This window comes from Empidonax traillii, unplaced genomic scaffold, assembly GCF_003031625.1.
Source record: "Empidonax traillii isolate 1590-97213 ecotype Southwest subspecies unplaced genomic scaffold, ASM303162v1 scaffold466:size1224651, whole genome shotgun sequence".
Classification (NCBI taxonomy): Eukaryota; Metazoa; Chordata; class Aves; order Passeriformes; family Tyrannidae; genus Empidonax; species Empidonax traillii.
Genome location: NW_020955659.1, coordinates 838700 through 860032, shown reverse-complemented (window position 1 = coordinate 860032; position 21333 = coordinate 838700). Strand labels below are relative to the sequence as shown.

The following is a 21333-nucleotide window of genomic DNA, read 5'->3' as shown; positions in this document are numbered from 1 at the left end:
TTCTTCCTCCCCCTCTCCTCCCACTTCTCTTTAGACTTCTGAATTTGTTTTGCCTCAATTTTTGAATTTTATCGTTGTTTGTTATCTTTGCATGTTTTATTTAATAGGATTAATGTGCTACGGGGGCATGAGTGGCACTGAGAAGAACTAAGCCCTTTTGGATGGAAACTATCAAAACGGAAATAGGTTTGGGGGGAAGACTGTAAAGAAAAGTTTGATGATCAATAATAGGCGCTCTGTAAAAAAAACCAAACCAAAACCAAACCAACCATTAAAATTTAGGCTTAGAGTTGAATATGCAAGGAATTTGATGAGAAAAATAGACACAAACCTAAAAATAAGAATTATCAGTGTCCTTTACGTACTAGATAAACATAGTCACAAAAGAAGTTGACCCACTGCTTCTGATTTAGAAATTATTCCAAGTAGACTTTGTAAGTCTACTCAAACAACATTCAAGTGCCCTGTCAGAGCTTTTGTTCCACCAGAACTTTTTGTTGTCGGTTTGTGGTACGATCTTGACCCAGTGATTACTGTCTGTAGTCACCGTCTGGCCCCAATCCCTGTTGCAATTTAAGCTATTTCTGCTGAACCAGTTTCAAAGGGTTGTGAGTAAGGAGATGCGCGAAACTGCCATCCCTTCTGATCTCCTGATCTCTCTTAGGGGAATATCACATCTTCTCAGGTAATTGAATACAGGAATGCATCTGAGTAATCTCAGATGGAAGGCAACAAGAATCCTTTCATCTGCTTGTCCATGTCCTAAATCTTTTTGCTTTTTCCCTCTCTTTTTATTTAGAGTGTTAACTAGTATTTGTTTATAATTAGCTATGAATGTGCTTTCCAATAACTTTCAAGTGGAGCCAGTTTTTTTTTTTTTGGGGGGGGGGGGTGGTGCTGGGTTTTTTTGACAGATACAATACCTTTTCTATTACTCATTAGAGCTGCACTGTTATAGTTTTGAGAATTTCTATTTACACTGAATAAAGATCAAACTACATTTGGATGGCTTATTATCAGGTACATTCTCTCTTTACGAGAGAAAATAGTACAATTTCTTCTGGGAATCCTAGCAAGAGTCTTACACCCTTCTGTACTTCCTATGACAAATTTATAGAAGGTTGGGAACATGAAGAATATCTGCTTCCTCTCCCCCATTTTCTAAGGTTTTCATGCCTACATGTAAAAGAACGTTTAAATTCTTCATTCAGACCCCAATTTCTTGAAGATAACTTGGGATAGAACATCTAATACACTGAAAAATTATGTTGTTCCATTTCATTTCAAAACCTATAATAAGTTAAACACAAACATTTATATTAGTTCTAACCAACTGTACTTCACAATGACTTTATACTCTTACACTAAAGGAACTCAAACTATATGCTGACTTCATAGATTATGAGCAAGATTTATGGAACCACAGATTAAAATTTCAGTGAATACATAAAGACAGAAACTTGAAATTTGTTGAAAGTTAAAAAAAATTAAACACTATAAAAAGGAACATACTTTTCAGATTAATAACTATATTAATAATAAAACAAAAAAACTTCATCTCAAGTTCTATTGATGCTGTGTTTTAAGACACAAGCTTTCTCCACATTTCGCTGTTTGTGTCCTCTTTTAATCCATCTCAAGCAACAATTGGGTAAGATGATGGTTATTTTTGCCTCAGTCTTTATCAGCAAGTGCTCCAGCCACACTGCCCAAGCTGCAGAAGGCAAAGGCAGGGACTGGGAGAATGAAGAATCACCCACTGTAGGAGATCAGTTTGAGACCAACTAAGGAACCTGAAAATGCAGAAGTCCATGGGACCTGATGAGATGCATCCACAGGTCCTGAGGAAACTGGCAGAGGAAGTGACTAAGCCACTATCCATCCTATTTGAGAAACTATGGCAATCCAGTGAAGTTCCCAATGATTTGAAAAGTGGAAACACAGAACCTGTTTTTAAAAAGGGAGGGAAGACCCAAGGAACTACAGGCTAGTCAGTCTCAACTCAGTACCCAGCAAGATCATGGAGCAGATTCTCCTGGAATCTATCCTAAGGCATATGGAAAACACAGACGTTACTGTGACAGCCAACATAGCTTCACTAAAGGGCAAATAGTGCCAGACAAATTTGATGACCTTCTATGACGGAGTTACAGCGTTGGTGGATAAGGGAAGACTGATGTCATCTGCTTGGACTTATACAAAGCATTTGGCACTGTCCTGCATGACATTCTTGTCTCTAAACTGGAGAGACATGGGTTTGATAGATGGAACACTGCGTGGATAAAAAACTGGCTGGATGGTTGCACTCAGAGTTGTGGAGAACAGCTCAATGTCCAAATGGAAAGCAGTGATGAGTGGCATTCCTCAGAGGTCAGTATTGGGACCACCACTTTTTAACATCTTTCTCAGCGACATCGACAGAGGGATTGAGAGCACACTTGTCAAGTTTGCTGACAGCACTGAGCTGTGTGGTGCAGTTGACATACTGGAAGGAAGGGATGCCATCCAAAGGGACCATGACAGGCTTGAGAGGTGGGTCTGTGTGAATCTCATGAAGTTCAACAAGGCCAACTGCAAGGCTCTGCATCTGGGTCAGGCCAGTCCTAAGCACAAACACAGGCTGGGCAGAGAGAATGGATTTAGAGCAGACCAGAGGAGTAGGACTCAGGGGTGTTGGCTGACAAGAAGCTCAACACGACTCAGCAATGAGCACTTGCAGGTCAGAAAGCCAACTGTATCCTAGGCTGCATCAAAAGCAGTGTGGACAGAAGGTCAAGGAAGGTGATTCTTCCCTTCTACTCTACACTAGGGAGACCCACTTGGGGCACTGCATCCAGCTCTGGGCCCCTAACCTAAGAAGGATGTGAACCTGTTGAAGCAACAACATAGAAGGGTTGTGCAGATGATAAGAAGGTCCTGGGGAGACCTTATAGCAGCCTACCAGAACGTAAAGGGGGCTTACAAGAGAGGTGGAGAGGAACATTTTACAGGGACATTTAGTGATAGGACAAGGGGAAATGGCTTTAATCTGAAAGACAGTAGGTTTACATTAGAGGTAAGGAATAAATTCTTCACTCAGAAGGTTGTGAGGCACTGCAACAGGTAGCCCAGAGAGTTTGTGGATGTCCCATTCCTGAAAGTGTTTGTGGTCGGATTGGATGGGGCTTTGAACAACCCAGTTTAGTGGAAAGTGTCCCTGTCCATGGTAGGGGGGTTGCAATTAGATGATTTTTCAGTCTCTTCCAACTCAAATCATTATGTGATTTGCCACTCTTTGAAAGATGACATCTCCTATCAGCTGAATTGAGGGAGAGAGAAGAGGGACCAAAATCCAACACTTAAAAAGCCCCCCAAACATAAAAACCACTACCAAAAAAACGCCCAGAAAATCACTCCATCTTACTTATGTGTATTCAGCAACTACTCACTATAATGTTGCCATGTCATATTCACAGAAGTAAAATACATTGATTTTGGAGTGCCGCTGTTCCCTGCTGTTCCCTCACTCCATGTTCCCTGCTACTAGTCTTAAATCTTACACTGCTCAATGGTCTCAGTCAGGTCAGGACTAGGCAGCTAACAGATGTAGAGTTAGCTAGTATATCTATGACTAAATCACTGTTATTAGTACTGTAAAGATATTGCAAGAGATTTCAGGCCTGCTTTAAAAAGAAGGCTGTTCAGCTGTGAGTCTGGACTCCACAGTGCTAAAGAACATGTGTCATTGTGTCATGAAAGAGCTAGGTACTTTTAAGCTTTCGTGTCCTCCTCTTCTTTTTCCTTCTCCATCCTAAGAACTATGTGGTAAAAGCAATGTTATTTGAATACATTTTTACTGGAACAGAGACTTAAAATGTGAATTATTCCCCCTCCCCCCCCCCCAACTATCCACAAGGGTTTTAGTAATTTTTTTCAGAATGTAATTTTTTCAGAGTATTTTGAATTGGATGACTTGTATCATGCTATTGTGATACTCATGCATTCATCTGTTCTCATGTGATGCTAAAATACCTTTTTAACTCTACCACACCTGTGCTGTGTGCAACTGCTGTATAGATGCCTACAAAAATGATTAAATGAGAACCTGTGCCAAAGGCACAAAAAGCTGCCAGCCTCAGTCTTTGAGGCTACTTCAGCGAAGCCTGTATCGTGTTGCAAATGCAACACAATCTGAATTAGGATTATTATGTAAAAATGTATGCCAATGGAGGTGCTGACATCTGAGGTAGGGACAAGTTTATATCTTGCCGACATTAAACTATTTATCAGCATTAAGATGTCAGTGTGAGATTAAAAAACTACTTTCACCACTCAAAAACCAAGTTTTAAAAGTTCCTTCAATAATTCAACAAAAAGAATAATAACAAAAATGTAAACACTCATAAAATTAAATTGCTTAAGTTGAATTCCTGAATCTTTTGTTTGAATGATTTCATGTTGCTTACTTTTCATATCCTTCCAATGTTTTCCCCTCAAATGAAATGAAAAAATCCAATTTTTAAAATTTTAGTAATGAGTATATTTTGATAATGATGATAATATTTAAAGTGCCTCTACATAAATCTAACAATATCCAACTTCTTAATGCTCTGTGCATTTTTTCAAAGAAAAACAAAAACATTTATTCATATATCTTCCTAATCATCTTTCAGTCACATTTTCCTCAACATACTTTTAGAAAAATTACGCAGTACTGCTATGTTCTCCCTTGTATTAATCAAATTATAAAAGCAACATTAAAGAAAATGAAATCTGCAAAATCAATCATTCTGGGGTAGAAAATGCCAGAATTAAAATTACCCTAGCAGCACTCATTTCGCAATCATCTACAATACTTCTGGAGCCAGGAACTTAACCCAGCCATCCAAGATTCAGTCTGGTGCTTTAGTCTCATTCACAATCCATCATTTGATGATGCACAGCCTTTTGCTGCTTGACCTAAAAGAAAAGTCACGGTCAACTATCTGGTTACATCTGCAGTGATAAATGCAACACACAGTGATTTATACACTCATTTACTAGCAGTTTGGAAACTGGGTTCCTGAATGCTCTTCCAGGCAAAGGAGAGAGATGGTTATAGACTGTTAACCTAAAAGGTCAGTTTTAGCATCATTGTTCTGCAAGATCACGAGGATGTGGCTAAAAAAGAGTTCTAGAGAATAATCTGTATTCTTGGGTCCAGCAGAACAAGACCTGAGGCTGGTATTCACTCACAACAGCAAAACTCCAGTTTTGCAAAATTATGACCAGAAGGAACCAAAGGCTGAATGGTTACCTTGTGGTCCCAAACTTGCAATCACACTGGAATTATTCCCAATGCTTTTAGAAGAACTAGCCAAAGATCAGAAATCTCCGTTTTTACCTCTGCAAACAATGCTTTTATTTCCTGTGACATAATGTTTTTTCTAAAGTCCAAAGTACACTTCCCAAACAAGACTTCCTATTCTGAAGGAGTGATGGTTGCTGCCTCCTGTCATAAGTTTCCTGCCTTATCAAGCTGACAAGAATGCACAGCCTAGACAGAGTCCCAACAACAAACACACAAAGACTGCTTTTCACTGCAAAATTAACCACATTTAAAACCTGGGGACTGTGAATCATTTGTGGTTCATGCAGGCATAATTCTTTCAACATGAGCTGGCTATCCTATCAAGTAGGGACAAGGTTAAAGGATTACTAACTGTTAATGAAATTCCTCTACAAACTGCCTGATGATTAGCACACTCAACATTTCTTCACTGTCCTGTGTATCAGACAGATTTCCCCCAGGAAAACAAGTGATTTCTGAAGCTTTCCAAAGTGGTGGATGTGATCTCTCATGTATTTGCATCCCTATCTGTCCACAAATAAATATGAAACAATGGACACAAGGTTCCCAAATAGCATTCTCCTTTCAATCTCTCTTATTCAAATTGTGATAACTTGTAGGGAGTAACTAACTCAAAGATAGAAAATGTGACTATATACCCTATATTGGGGAGATGCAAATTTTAAATTCCTGCTGTTTGGTGTGAATAATTTTTTTTACGGGAAAAGTACAGTTGTTTTACTAAATTTCACAGTTATATGTTACTCACATATTGGAAACCCTTACAGAAATGGTTATAACAAACTAAAAAATCAACAATATAATTTTGAAAAGTCTTGTATTTTCTCACAATTTTTCTACAATCTCGTTTTTTGAAGTAGCTCTTCTTTTTCTTTTTTTTTTCTCCCCCTTTTTTAAACCCCATGGCTATGAAGAAGTTCAGAAAAAAAAATTAACATTTGTAAGAACAGGAGAACGACATTATATGATTGATGATTTGCAGTATGAAGACTTAAAAAGAGGAAAGAAAACATGGAAGAACACAGAGGATCGCCTTTGAGGCACAAGACCCTCAGAAATCCAACCCACAGGATAAGTCATGCTTGTAAATCACAAATAACCACTAGGCCAATGGAGAGAGGACAGAACAAGTAGTTTAATTTTCTGTTAAGTAGAATGATCATTTTAAGAATAACCCTGAAGTCTATCAGAAAAATGACTGGCATCGTGTTACTAATGTGCATACTTTGATGATATCCTAGTTATTTAGCCCACTGACTTGGCTGGCAAGGCAAATGCTGAATAGCCTTCATCTAGCAACATTATGATTCTGAACACTTTCTTGCCTCTTTCCCTTCTTTAGCTTTCAAATGAAATCATCTTTACATGATAGCTAACGATATATAACCTTTCTTTGCCTCTGACGAACCTAATAATTAAAAAAATCTTTTTCAATTTTAACACTTAATACGTCACTAGTAACAATTAGCTAGCTTGCAGTATTGTAATTTAAAGTTATCTAACAGTGTATGACAATAACTATTCTTATAAAGCAGAGCCTTTCTAACCTCTTGCCAAGGATATTTCATTTGATGTCCAAATTTTCTTGCCTATGGGAAAACCATTTTCCATTTTAGCTGCTAGCAACAAGTATAAGTGAATACGCTGTAAATAACTAGCTACTTTGAACTTTTGGGTCCCATTATGCACACAAGTTATCTACTCTGTAAAGGCATCATATAAACTTGCCAAATTATTCAACCTTATGAAAAATGCTTTTCATCTGAATTACAAGTTAAAACTTTCTGACTTTAGAGAAACTGGAACTTGAAAAGATAAAAACTTAAAGCTTGATTTTTCTTTGCCCAGAGCATATGTTATATAAACAAAAATCCCCAAAAGGTGCCAAGAATTGTCCCTCTGTTTTTCTAAATGATCATGTGTGCAGTCTAGCTGAAAAGACTCATCGATTATGTCTACATAAACAACAAAAGCCCTTAGAAAAAATATCTAGATCAAAAGCCTGTCAAACACTGAACAGGAAAGAGAAATCCTGCTTTAAACATGGCCTCTTTCAAGTCTGAATTCAATCCCATGAAGTAAAAACAAAGGATTTCATAATGAAAGGTATTTAAATTACTTTATTTTTGGAACTTAACCAGGGATTCTTTTTTCCTATATGTTAACCTTTGTCTTTCTTACACTGGGACAGAATTCTGCACAATAGGCCTTGCAGTTTAAAAAAGAAAATGTAGAAATTGTTTAATCAGTTAACTCTGTTCACAATACATATTTCCAGTTATTTTCATTAAAATTAGACACTGATATTTTTACTGACATTATGCATTTATCCTTTTGTCAATAAACTGTTAATATGGCAACACAGCAAAATTCTTAATGGATGAGATTAATTTTTTTTGTCTTTTTCCTCACTCTCCAAAAGTACAGACACATAATCAAGAAAGACAATTGCATATCCTTGTCGAAACAGAACAGATCACTATATAGATTATATAAAATTATCTTCTGGAAGTTGTAGTTAGAAATCACAAAGTAAGCCAAGGTCAAAAGTCCAATATTTCCATAAGTATGGTTTCTAAAACAAGTAACAGAAATTTAACAGAAATTATATTTCTGTTGAAATATAATTATAGAATCATTGGGTTGGAAGGGACCTTAAAGATCATCTAGTTCCAACATCCCTGCCATGGACAGGGACACCTTTCACTAGACCAGGTTGCTCAGAGCTCCATCCAACCTGGCCTTAAACAGTTTCAGGGATAAGCTCCGTGTTTGATTTCCTACTCTATTATTAAGGTTAATACGCAAACATATGGCATGATTTACAATATGTCATTAATAATCTCTTTCAGACAAATTTGAGATTTGAATTTCCCCTATGTATACATACAAACAATAATATAACCCTAATGCAAAACACTTGCTACATGTATAATCATAATCACTACTGTAATATTAATAAGTAATGTACATAATCAGAATTCAGTTTTACATCAGTTCATACCTATTATTGCTGGACAAAACATGCTCTTTGCCCGATTTGGCTAGTATATGTTTGTCTTAGGGAACATCAGTTCACACTTGGTGATTCAAAATGGTGAGTTTGCTCAATTTATTAAATGTAATTGAGAGCCCTGTAGCATAGATCAGTAAGTAGTAGAACACATGAGCAACCTGGTCTGGTCCCCTCCAGCCCAAGCCACTCAATGATTCTGTACATATTCCACTTTTTAAAATGTCTGGATAGATGTTCATCTTGGATAACAGATCCAGGAAGAATAAATGCATATCTGACCAGCCTCTCAAACACAAAGCTCACCCAGTTAACAAAGATTTTATATATGGTAGCTATTTAACACATCTCGAGGCTAATGAATTACTGACAGGTCCATTGAATCAGCACAAAATCAAATAATTTGCCTGTTCAGAAGACAACAGGTCCATCATTGATTATAAAAGGCAGTATTAAGGCAGAAGGAGCAATAAAATGTTAAAGTTATGTTGGTGTACTCATCATGGAATTTTAACCCTGATGCATTGAATTCTAACTTGTATTAAAAAGCAAATTGTTCAATACAGAGTATACCATTTCAAGAGATGCTCTGATATATCTTATATCCTATAATCTTGTCAGAAATGGTCCAGTAAAGCATAGTCTATTTAATTTTAAAGTGTTTTCCTTCTAATACTCAGGCTGCCAGTCAATCATGGATATTTCTAATATATTGTCTCTTGCAGTATTTTCCATTATTCAGATCCAAGTATTTCATATGAATTTACCTTATCTCTGGAAAACCTTTAACTACTTTTGCTATGCTTGTTCCATGTTTTTTGGTGCATACAAGAGAATTATCTCTTTGGAATGAAATTAATGAAACAGATCCAGCTTCAACAATTTTTCAAGGAACAAAAGCTGTAAATTTGTTTTCTACTGGAATGTTGAACTAATCAGAAGATCACACCCTCAAGCCAATAGCATTTGTCTTTGCTGTCTTTGCTGTCATGCACAAGAGAGTGAGTCACCTACAGTACAAGAGAATCATTTTGCAAATCTTTTAGAACTGTGTGGCATCTGATTAAACTAATCCACATCTTTCTATGATGCCAAAATAAACAGTCCCTTTCCCACAATGTATAAACATTGTTCCCATAACTTTCCTTTGAAATGTCATGAAAAGGTTAAGTGACGTTTCATTATTTACCTTGACTAATGAATTGCTCCATGTTGTCTTTGAAAGGCTGGAGGTGCTCCTCTAGTGATAGCTGATAAACTTTTGCTGCTTCTGTCTCACATGCTGAAATTCAAGTAACAGATTAGTTCAGGATGACACATCATTACATACTGTAATAAAAGACACTTTAATTCATAGCCAGTGAAACGGCTGGAATATGTGCCTCAAACACACTACTTCAAGTACAAACACAGTGGTAATGTATTCAGGAACAGTTTTATTCCTGGTCAAATATTTTTGACCAAAATATGGAAATAATTTTTGGCCAGTGTGTGAGTTTAAATGAGTGGCATCATCAAAAATTAAGTTTTGAATTCTTTTGAAGGAAAAAGACAAATTTAGGGGGAAGAATTGTAGGGGAAAAAAATTGCAAACTGAGATTCCATGCTGTGTTCATATACCTGGCCCCAGTGACAGTGCCTGAAACAAAGATCAGATGCAAAACCTGCACCAAATAGTGGGAATGACCTTAATTTAGTGAGTAAAGCCAGATGGGAGCTTGATACTTGACAAAACAACAGTTGTAGTAGAAGTGTATTGCGTTGTTCAAAAGTAATAGTGCAAAAGGATTAAAGTGAAAGATTTAAGGAGTACAGTTCTCATGGCTTGAACTCTATGAATAAAGACCTTGGAGCACATCTTGGTTCTTACTGCACTAGAGACCAGGACAGAGAAGTTGGAACCTAAAGCAGGTCTGACACAGATTATTCATTTGTAAGTACCATCATACTACCACTAATTATCCAAGTTAATTTAACTTGGGGCAACTGAAGACGGGACTGTTACTTCAGGTGAATGTTAAGCTCCGATTTTCATTATAAGGGAAATCTGATTTTAAGGGGAAAATAAGCATGAATATATCTAATTAGACAGGTAACCTGCTTATGAAGTAATATTAAAAATAAAAGAATAAACCTAAACCCCCTACAAATATAGTCATATAATGCGTAATTACATAATTACAAGACTGTAATTTTGAAAGGAATTTTAAACAAAATTTTTAGTTACACTTCTGAAATAGGGAAGGGGATCCAAATGACCATGAATTTTCTTAAAACACATGACAGACAAGAAGTAGAGAAGTTATGTACTATTCTACAAAGAAAGACATTCTGTAATGGTAATATATAGATTTTCTATCATGCTTTTCTCTTTTTCAGAAATTAGTGGTAAAGCTGAAAAGGCTATAGAACCTACCATAACATTTAATATCATCAAAATTTCACACTTTTTCCCAGAACATGGATTAAATATTTTTCAGAGCAGAACAGCATTATACTCTCTTTAAGTAACATATACCACTCATGTTGAACTCCTGATCTCTCAGGCAATCTGAGAGAAGTGTAGATCTAATGAAGACTCATACCCACCAAAAATCTTAGCCTATACCCATGTCAACAACCTGAAGCAGTGCCTTTCAAAATGTGTATGGAAATGTGGCATATTCTAAGCTTTATATTCAATTTATTACGGAAAAAAAAAAGTATAATATTGTCAGAATGAAGTGTCTCTTCTTTAACCAGATACTAGAAGCTCTTTCACAGTTGATTTGTTTGTGCATGCATGTGGGGTGTGGGAAAGGGTGTGCTGTTAATGATAGCTTTGTTTCTTCATTTTTTGGTGGAGTTACTTATGTTTATTTCTTCCCACCCCCCGTTCCACCCATGAAAAGACTAAAATCAGCGATGTTCAGTAGAACAGTAGTTCAGCTCTATTTTTGACCCTATTCCTGAATTGCAAACACTAAGTAATTACAATACAAAAGAAAACACAGGGAAAACAAAAATCCCTTTCCCTTGTTTTATAGAGAGTAAAATATCATACATAGCTTCAGACTTTAAAAGTTGACAAATTCTGTCACTATTACCATACTAATATCAGTATTATGATGCTTAAAACAAACTAGTTCATCAGATGCTTTCCTCATTAAAGGATTAACAGGCCTATAAGCTCATCTTAAGTTTATCAGTTTTTCAGATCACCAAGACTGGAATCATGGTCTTTCTGCACAACCTGTTGGATATAGCACTAATTTATCATGTCCTATAATTTGTCACCGGAGTAGAAACCCTCTCTACTTGTATGAGCTATCGCTATTCCTCACTGTAAATGAAGAAATTAAAGCGCTGATCATATGAAATACATAATACCAGATAGTCATCAGTATTTTTGTCCAAGTGAAGAAATAAGATAAAGAATAAATGTTTGTGTCAGAAGAATATTTAATAACTTCTAAGCAACATGGAAGTAACACATGGGGGAAAAAAAGTACATGAGAATACTCACAGCCTTCTAAATTTGATCTTGTTTTTTAACCTCAGCTTCATATTCCAACACATTTATCTCTATGAAACAGCCCACCTAAACATCCCAGATATCAAAGGAATAGGTGGCAAAGGGGACCTGCTGTGACAACTTTGAAAAAGTTTTGTCTAAAACAAAAGCTTGCCTGATTTTTCACAACAGGCTCAAAACTCGCTCTGGTTATCATTCCTATTCTCAAAGGTTTAGTTTATTCTCTCATCTTGGGAGATATGTATACAACTGAAAAACTTAGACAAAAGTTGGCGTATTTCTAAACTTCATTTACTTCAAGTAAATTTTAAATCTCCTTGTAATGAAAGAATTGAATGATACGCAAGTCACGTATGCAGTTGCAAAAGCCAAGTGCTAGGTAGAAGCTTATATCCCAAGATGGAATTGCACAAACAGGAATAAAGAAAGATAAAAACTCGTCTGTGTTGCTTTAGAGCAAGGTGAACGTTTCAGTATCTTGTAGTCCCAAATACCCAGTCCTCATGCACTGATCTTATACCTTCCAAAGGTCTCAAGTTCTAAGCAAAAGCTGGCAAGAGCAGAGACACCTGTTCTCCAAAACTCTAAATCAGTTTAACATATAAGCAAAGTATAAGCAATGGAAAAGACCAATGTGGGAGAACCTTCTAAATTTTGGGCAATTCAGACTGGTAGCTTTTTGCCCATACATTTGCAGGTCTCTCAAATGCTCCTGATCTAGAAATTGATGAGAAAATCTATGTTCAAAACCAGTTTAGAGATTTAAACAAATTGCAATTTCAGTTGTATTAACTATTTCAAGAATCTTATCTCATTATCCATTTCTGTGTTAAAATACAATTAATTGCATTTTCTTCAAGCTACTGAGTTGGCTTGTTTATCCTATTTTTTTAATTTTATTTTACATCAATATACTAAAAATACATAAAGTTTCACAAGAGCCAGTATCAGCTAAGAGACATCTATACAGAAAAGGAAAAGAAAAGCCGCTAAACATTCCATGCTTTGTACTAACATTTTTAATAAGTGAGTCTGATAAATGATCTAAAATGCAACCAGTCGCATTACCAAAAATAGTCGCTTCACTTTTTTAAAAAAGAAAAAAAATGTTTTCAACATTAAGACTACCTTTTGAAAGCATAATGTTTTCCATCTAGTTCTGTTGGATGCTAAATTTTAGCCCTTGGAAGCATAAACATCTTCTAATAAGAAAATATGTCTTCTTGAAAAAAATGTGTGAGCAGATGATTAGCTGCTCCTCAGTCTTACTGCATTGTCTCTGGTCAGGATAATAATGAGCAGCATGATTTTTTTGTTTCAACATACCCAAAACATAAAAATTAAACCAAAAAGAAAACCAATCAGCCAAACAAAAACCCCAAACTCAACAACAACAAGCAGCAACCTGGCAAAAAAAGATCAAAAGGAAAGTAAGCAGAATTTTTAAATACCTTTGATGAGTAATGAAGAGGTTTATGAAGTTGTTTTTGTTAACTACTTCTGAAACCACATACTTATCTATAGAAGTCTGATAGAATTCAAGTGGATTTTCAAGGCTATTTCAGGTATTTGAGAGCAAAAGTTTAATTAAAACTTGATGGACTATTTGTTTTTAGGCCTTTAAGGAAGTTTTGAAACTATGTCCCTAATTTTCTGAGGTTCTGAGTACTCAGACTTCCACAGATGATGTGCCTGTGTCCTACTTGTTTGAAAAGTTTATAACAGCATAACCACTGTTTTCACAACTTCCTCAGTACTTTCTGGATTCTTTACAACTGCAACCTGTGAACTTTAAAAGAAAGCTTAGACTTCATCCAAAGAACTTCATCAAAAGACAAACTCTCATGAATCCGGCCACAAATACAGAAAGAGCTCCTAATTTCTTACACTAAGAACTGCTGAGTCTTCAAGGGCTTCCATAGACAGTTCCTTGTTTGGAGTTTTAAGGACAGTAAAATATGACTCACAGATTGACTGAAAGCCTAGCTTTAGTTTACATCTGGTTTAGGTTTAGAGGTCTGCATGCTGCATAGCTGCAGCAATTAACCCTTTCAGTAATAACTGAACAAACAGCTACAGTGTGTGGATGCACAGTTGTTAATGAATAGACAAAAGGAAATATTTAATTTGGTTAAAACAATAGTTGTTTCTGCAAAGGTAGATTGTACAGATAACTGGAGGATTGACCAAAACCACTAATGTTGCTGTATTATTTTGCTATTAATTACCTTGAGAGATTTGGCATTTTATTATAAAAGACTGAAGGCATATTTTCATTGTAATATGGATCTATTAATCATTTAGGAAAAATCAAAGATTTATTTCCTAATTGTGAAAATTTTTCATTCATGTTTATATCAAAACTATTGTCAGAGAAGAACAAAAACACAGACATTTAAAAGTATCTTGGAACAGAACATATTTGATGATGCAATGAATTCAAACTCTGAAGAATACAGATTTTTATGCAGTTCTCCAGCTTCCCATCTTCTTTTGAAACTTGAAATATCAATGTACAAACATATAAAAAAAAAAATCTGAAGTTTTTGGGAAACCTCTTAGGATGCACTTAATTTCATCAAACATTAGCTATTTAAAAGACAGACCATCAGACTAGACTCAAGACCTTTCCTTTGCAGAAAAATGAATCAATCAATCCTCAGATCGTCCTTCTTCTGCTTTAGGAGAGCAATCCCTTCCTTCCATCTGAATTAGGGCCTTAAATGGCTTAAGACTGCTCAATTTTGTTAGCTGAAGTTGAAATTAATACCACACCTAAACAAGAAGTGTCATTGAAATGTTCCAAAATCTCAGCCCCATAATCAGAACTGTAATGGAAACAGTCTAGGGAATACGAAAAGATACAAGGATGTGTGTATGTGCACATGTGTGTATGAGAGAGAGAGAGAGATAGAGGATGGTGTGCAAATAGAATGGTGCATTTATTTTAATTTATTTCAGCCTGTAAACATTAATATTACTTATGAATAAGAAATAACAGCGGACACAATCTGGTTTTGCAAAGTAACCCCAGACACAGATTTTCCTCTTTGTGGGCAACTTTCATTTCAAACTACTGCTTGACTGCACTTTCAGGGTACGGGCCTCTTGTTAGGTGTTAGGGGTAACCTTTACTGAGGCAAGAAGAATGACTAGCATGCCTATTACTGTCCTCTCTCAGTCCCACATTGACACCACCCCAAATATAACTTTTACACGTCTCTATTGCACAATGTGGTACTTCCAGTACTCTGATTTACGCAGCAGGTGTTAAACATGAGAGCACATAACAGCTCTACAACTAGAAGATCCAAGCTGAATAGGTAATTTTAGGTGACTAAGAAGCACTTAAAAAATAGGGAACATGTATTTTTCCAAGTTACTGTGGGGCTTTTATTGGAACATACTTTTAAAATACAAAGTGTTCTGCAAATGCTTAACACTTTATAAACATTCTCTGTCACATTTATTCCAAACCAGAGAGATGTATTGGGCCACACAGCCTAGCTTCTTTTGGATGGAGACTTTTCAATGAGTTGTAAACACTTAGAATAGGAAAAGAAAGCATCACTACAAAAATAATGTTTCATTATCATAATTATTACTTGTAATCACTTTTCAATCAAATATATTAAATATGACTATGACATATAAACAAGTACAGACTTCAACTCAATTTTATAGCAATCCACATTATATTGTATTATTAATCTCTTCTACTAGTCAGATTTATTTTCTGCCTGACATTGTTTCTAGCTGAGCTTCAGTGAAAGTTTTGCAATAAGTGACAACTGATGAATTAGTTTTTGATTAGCAAGAATAAACTTACTATTGTAAGACTAAAATGTTAATGTGTAGCCAAAGAACAGCTTCTAAACATTTTAACTTGCCCTAAGTACTCTAACTCTCAATGCTATTTTGGTGTTCTAGTTCTTTTCTAAACTAAATGCACGTCTCGAAGAATTTCGTGGGCCACAAATCCAGCATTTTCTTATTCCACAATTTTACCTTAATGGAGTTTCACAGTAGAGAGGATTAGAACATTAATTGATTCAATGCACATTTTCCACATCTTTCTGCCCTACCCGAAGCATTCTGAAGTGTCTAGAAAAGCACACTGATAGTAATAGTTATGTAACAGAGGTCCTAATCAGTGAGAGTCACACTGCTCCTGTGACCCTGGATGCCCAATTTTCTTTACATGGTGAGTTGATTTAAGTCATGTGGCAAGTGCTAAAGTTTCCTCTGTGGAATGACATAGGAACAGAAGTCATTGCTTGGCATGACTGCATCAAGGAACATTGCTGACAGCCAGGAGAGATCAAAAGCAGATCAAGTTGCTTAACAAGCTATATGTCACTGAAGTCAAAAAGGCTAAAGTGAGAATCCTGGAGAGCTGTGAAATCTGGGAGCTACAGATGGAGCCAAACTCACTTGATTTGTTAGTAAAAGGATCTACCTGTTCTTTGGTCTTCTATCTTACAAAAAATCTACTATATAAAATTTATCCCTGGGTTCTATATTCTTAAAAAAAAAAAAAAAAAACAAACACAAACAAGTTTCTGTCTTATTTATCTTGGAACAGGCACACAGCATGCTTCTGAGAGTCTTTTGAGTTTTGCATTTTTAATCTGAAATATTAGAAGAAACTTTCTTCTCTAAAATTTTACAAACTGCAAGGCATACAGTTCATAAAAACTTAAAAATGGAAAATAGCCTCTATAGTCTAAAGGGAAGAAAGCATAAAAGTTTGAACATCAAGAGTCCTTTTTCTTTTTAAACAGCTAGCATGACAACTCTAATATAAACATAAGCCCAAACTCAGAACTGTGAAAGAGCATGTCAGTGAAATTACTTTACAGAACCATGAAGATTATTTATATCTGCATGTCTCTGTGTATGCTACTGACATCTTTAGATGGAAAAATACAGCAGTGCTAGAATGAACTGCTATTGTTATGGCAATAATTTTTTTTATTTTTTAATAATAACCTTCCTCTACTTTGTGGATTTTTTTTTTAATGGTCCCAAAATTTTATGAAAGGGTCTTCCCAGAATAAAGCCTACCTTTGCATAATGATCATGGGAAGTTTTTTAAGACAGAAATAAAATATCTTCATAGCTTTTTTTCCTGGGTGAACCAATGCCCTCTTTTCTCATTGTAACAAGCATGATCTCACTGCATGGTTTGCAGGGTATTTGCAACTAACATGAACACAATACCCTTGCAATGGTCATACAGCCTGCACTGATGTTATGTGTAATTTTCAGTTTTTCAGTGACAAAGAACAAAGCAAACCACCCAGCCCACCAAATGGTGAAATCCTCTCATGAAATCTTCCATCTAATTACTGATGAATACAGGTCCAGGGTTACAATTCACATCTCAAAAGCTGGAATATATTCTTGGGCATTATTTCTGTGGCTTTAAAGTCAGTGTTTCCCAGGAATAATCAATACTCATTTACTCCCTCTGACTTCAAAAGGATGGGCTCATATTTAGGATTTTGTCAGAATTTTCTCAGCATCTCACAGCTCTCTTCCTACTCTATCATTTAATGAGGCACTTGCTAGTTCTAGGAACTCATAAGGTTCCAGATGTGCATTACCAAATCTGGTAGTGTACTTAAAGTAAATGCAGAGAAAAAAAACACTTGGAAGTAATTTTATCCATTCAGTTAAAATTTGTACTCTATTTAGAAATTACTGGCTTTTCGATCTCACTGAAAGTATTACAACAATTAAGCTATTGGAATACCCCGAATTTTAAGTGTATATTCTCACAGTCACAAAATCTTTTAATATAAACTATTTTTAATTTAGGGTTACACTTTTCTTTGGAAAAGAGAGTCAACATAAAGCATTTTGAATCCCTCAAGACTGATATAAAATTATGACTGAGACTGCAGTGTGGTATTGAAACTGCCATTTCATGCTGGAGGGGATGCAGATGAAGGTCTGATGCTGTCCCCCAAAAAGTTTGTACCAAAGTGAATAAGGAAAGAGCAATGGTGTCTGTATTTATTCTTCAGTTTCATTAGCTACAGAACAGACTGACAACAGAGACTCCAGCCTAAGGGTGGACTGGAAGCACAGATGGCAGAGCGAAGCGTGAAATTTCCATTTTTACAGAACCCCTGCTTTGATCACTGCACAGTGTGGGTTTATTCCACAAGAGATTTATGTCTGTGGGGAAATTTCAACCTTGATCTAAAAGTATTTAAGTTTTTCATCTAAATAAAAACAGTTTTGGTGAATTTGTGGGGAATAAAATCTGCCCCTATGGGTGTTTGTTAACATGTGCTTGAATTCAAGTACCTTTTTTCAGTAAGACCTAAGTATCTTTCTTCTACATGGCAAGACTGGAGATTTGCCCTGAGATTATCTGGAAGTTGCAAAAAGTATAGAAATAAGTTTTCATGGCTGAACTGCGGGATTTTTGCCCCCTAGATTGTTCAGGCAGCGAATGGATGGTGTTGCAGTTCACTGCTCATTATCACACTAAGTGACCTTGTTACAACTGTAAATATTACCTCAAAGTATTTAAGATAAATTTTAAAACATCCAAAAAAATGTTGACAGGTGCAAGAAGGGAAGATCAGATATAACTGGGTAATGACATTTTTGTTTGAATAGAGAACCTTCCAATCTAGATTGTTCAGGGATGGCTTACCAAACCATTCCTTGGTCTCTAAATGCATGGCATTCAAAATCAGCAAGGTAACAGTAATATAAAGATAATTTTACACATTGATCTGGATTTTTCTCTCCAAGATTTAGTACAGTGATACATAACTGCCCAGTCTAAAAGGGACCTACAGCAAAAATAATGAAGATCATGAATCATTTGTGCAAAGTACTCTTGCTTAAACTTAGCTCTTAGATCCCCATGTTATTAAGAAATGTATGATACATGTTTTTTATTAAAGTCTAGAAAATATATCCTAAGCCTGTTGAATTCATTTAAAGAAAACATTTCACAAGAGGGAAAAAAATACCACCTTGGCATATTACTTTTCAGTAAAGTCCAGTTATTTAATCTCTCTTTACCAGCATCTAATACATATTATTTTATCTGTTAGATAATATTTGGAGGCAATTATAAACCTTTTTTTTTTTCATGGACATGGTCCAACACTTTGCAATTCTTTTTATGGTGAAAGACTTGCCAAAATATGTTTCCAAAAACGAAAAACTAAATTAATTTTTTGCTTTAGTTTTGAAACAAAAGATTTGACCTAACTGGTTTGATGTTTTTAATTTAAAAACCTCAGGTTATCTACAGAAAATTACAAGTTATTGCTTAAATGGTCATGGAAAACAAAATTAAAGAAACAAAATAGTAATTGAGGATTCAAAAATACACAAGTATTTTTACAGTATCATCTAAAGTTTAAAAATCACACAAAATAATAGCAGCAGGGATATATTGGTAACATATAGTTAGAACTTAATCTAGGTTCATACCTCGCAAATCTTTCTTCATTTTGCGGAGATCTTTTTGAAAATCATCAAATTTCAATTGTGAAGCCTGGAAGAGATCTTGTGGGTCCGGAAGAGGAAAGATGCATTGTTCTTTTCCAGCATCCTGACAAAACCACAAATGATCAGTTACACAGTGCTCATTACTTTTTGCTATACTAAAATATATAACTGAAAGCACAGGGAATATTTGTGCATATTTCCTCTTCTTGCTAGTAGAAGAAAAAATTTACTAATTTTTTTTTACTTGAAAAGAGAAAAGTTAATTCTTACCTCATCAAAATTACGCAAATAATATGAGACAATGTAAGATAGAAGACTTCTGCTGTTGTCCTGTACAGAAAAGAATAAAGTTTGCTGTGTTACTGAAGCTCATTGAAAATATTCAGAAGAGATAATTCAAATAAATTAAATATTTTGTGTCAAGTAAAATACTATGCACATTTGGTCCCTTCACTAAAAACAAAACCAACCTACCAACCAACAGAAAACCCCACACCTTGAAATATCATTTAATCATTAAAGAAAGGGAAGAAAGATATAACAGCCATGTAATGAACTCCTTATTTTCAAAATTTACCTGACTGTAAACCAAACCCTTACATTTTGAAACTTCCCAAGAAGGAAAGGAGAAATTGTGTCTGGGTTTGTGTACGCAACTTTTTGCAACAGTATAATTATAATCAAAGTAAAGTTAAGTTAAACAAAGAAAGTTATTTTCCTAAATTAAACCTGGGGAAGAGGGAGGAAAGGGAGGGGTGTTTAAGGGAACTTTTGTCCTTGTTTCCCCTCTGAAATCTGTCCAGTAAAACTTCCCAGAAGATCTTCCATTTGAAGAGGATTTCTGACAGAATTATATTTTCAGATATTTTCAGAAAACTATTATATAAGAACTTTTCTGACCAATCGGTAGCAAATAAACTGAAAATGTATCTTGCAATTGCATCATCAATAGTCATAATACCGTAAGTCTCCTACCACAGTCCACATTCAGATAAGTCTTTTCATTATATCCATGGAAACTCTAAGATTATTGATTCATTGTAAACAAAAGCATACATATGAACATAACCCCAATTCGAAAAACCAGAGCCAAAAAAAGTGCTGGTAACACATACACTCTAGTAGAGCACTGAGCAAGAAAAAACACTACTTACATCTAAATACTCTGTATTTAGATGACTATTCTAGACAAATCTTAACAAGTACTTTACTCAGGTGGGTCCATGGTCCTGTGTCAAATGCACACTTTGTAATTATGATGAACATAAAGGATGAATTTTGAGTTACCCAAAATGCTCTGGATACCTATTTTATCATTTTCAGGAATTACATTTTTCCCCCACAAATATTTTGAATCAGCATCAAATCACAGTTAACTTTTCTTTGACACGTCCTTCCACTTCTGTAATAAATTTTATGAGCAAAATCATAGTATTGCTTCCAAATACAGGAAAAGTTAGAACTATGCAGTGTACTGAAAGCCAAATACACATCAGATTAGGAACTAAGATATAACTTAAGGTATTTATGTTTGTACAGTAGTGAAAAGAGATGGTTCATTTTCATATTTCTTCATAAATACATCCAACTCTAGAAGTATGATCAAATAAGTATAGTAACAAAAGAGTTCCCTTCCACATGCCTTTGTAAGCTTCACACCATTTACTCAGAAATGGAGATAAAGTAATTTTCAGAGAATTTAACATTCTCAGGCCTTCAGGAAGTCTAAAATCAACTTACGCTGCTCTTGACATCTTTCAGTTTTGGCAGGATATCTAGTCCAAACCCATCAGCCTGTCCTCGTGTTCTGTTTCCACCATTCATGTAATTTCCAAAGGCAAGAACCAAACCCAGGACACGCATAACTCCTGACTCATTTTTCAATGTCTAAAAAACAGAGAGAGAAAAAAAATGTCTGTTCCAAGTCAGAAAAATATTTACAGTTAACAAGCAGATTTGTTGTTAGTGTGTTTAGAAATAATACTGATATAA

At 35.4% G+C, this 21333-nt stretch overlaps 1 protein-coding gene across 1 annotated transcript in view; it reads right to left on the bottom strand.

Annotated features, from left to right (window-relative positions):
* Positions 1-21333, bottom strand: part of FMN2 (formin 2) — a 183902-nt gene that overhangs the window by 39772 nt on the left and 122797 nt on the right. The window contains exons 10-13 of the mRNA XM_027895764.1: positions 21082-21228; positions 19612-19671; positions 19324-19444; positions 9532-9624 (exon numbers count right to left, since the gene is read on the bottom strand). Of these exons, the coding sequence (XP_027751565.1) occupies positions 9532-9624; positions 19324-19444; positions 19612-19671; positions 21082-21228 (421 nt within the window). The remainder of the gene's footprint in view (positions 1-9531; positions 9625-19323; positions 19445-19611; positions 19672-21081; positions 21229-21333) is intronic.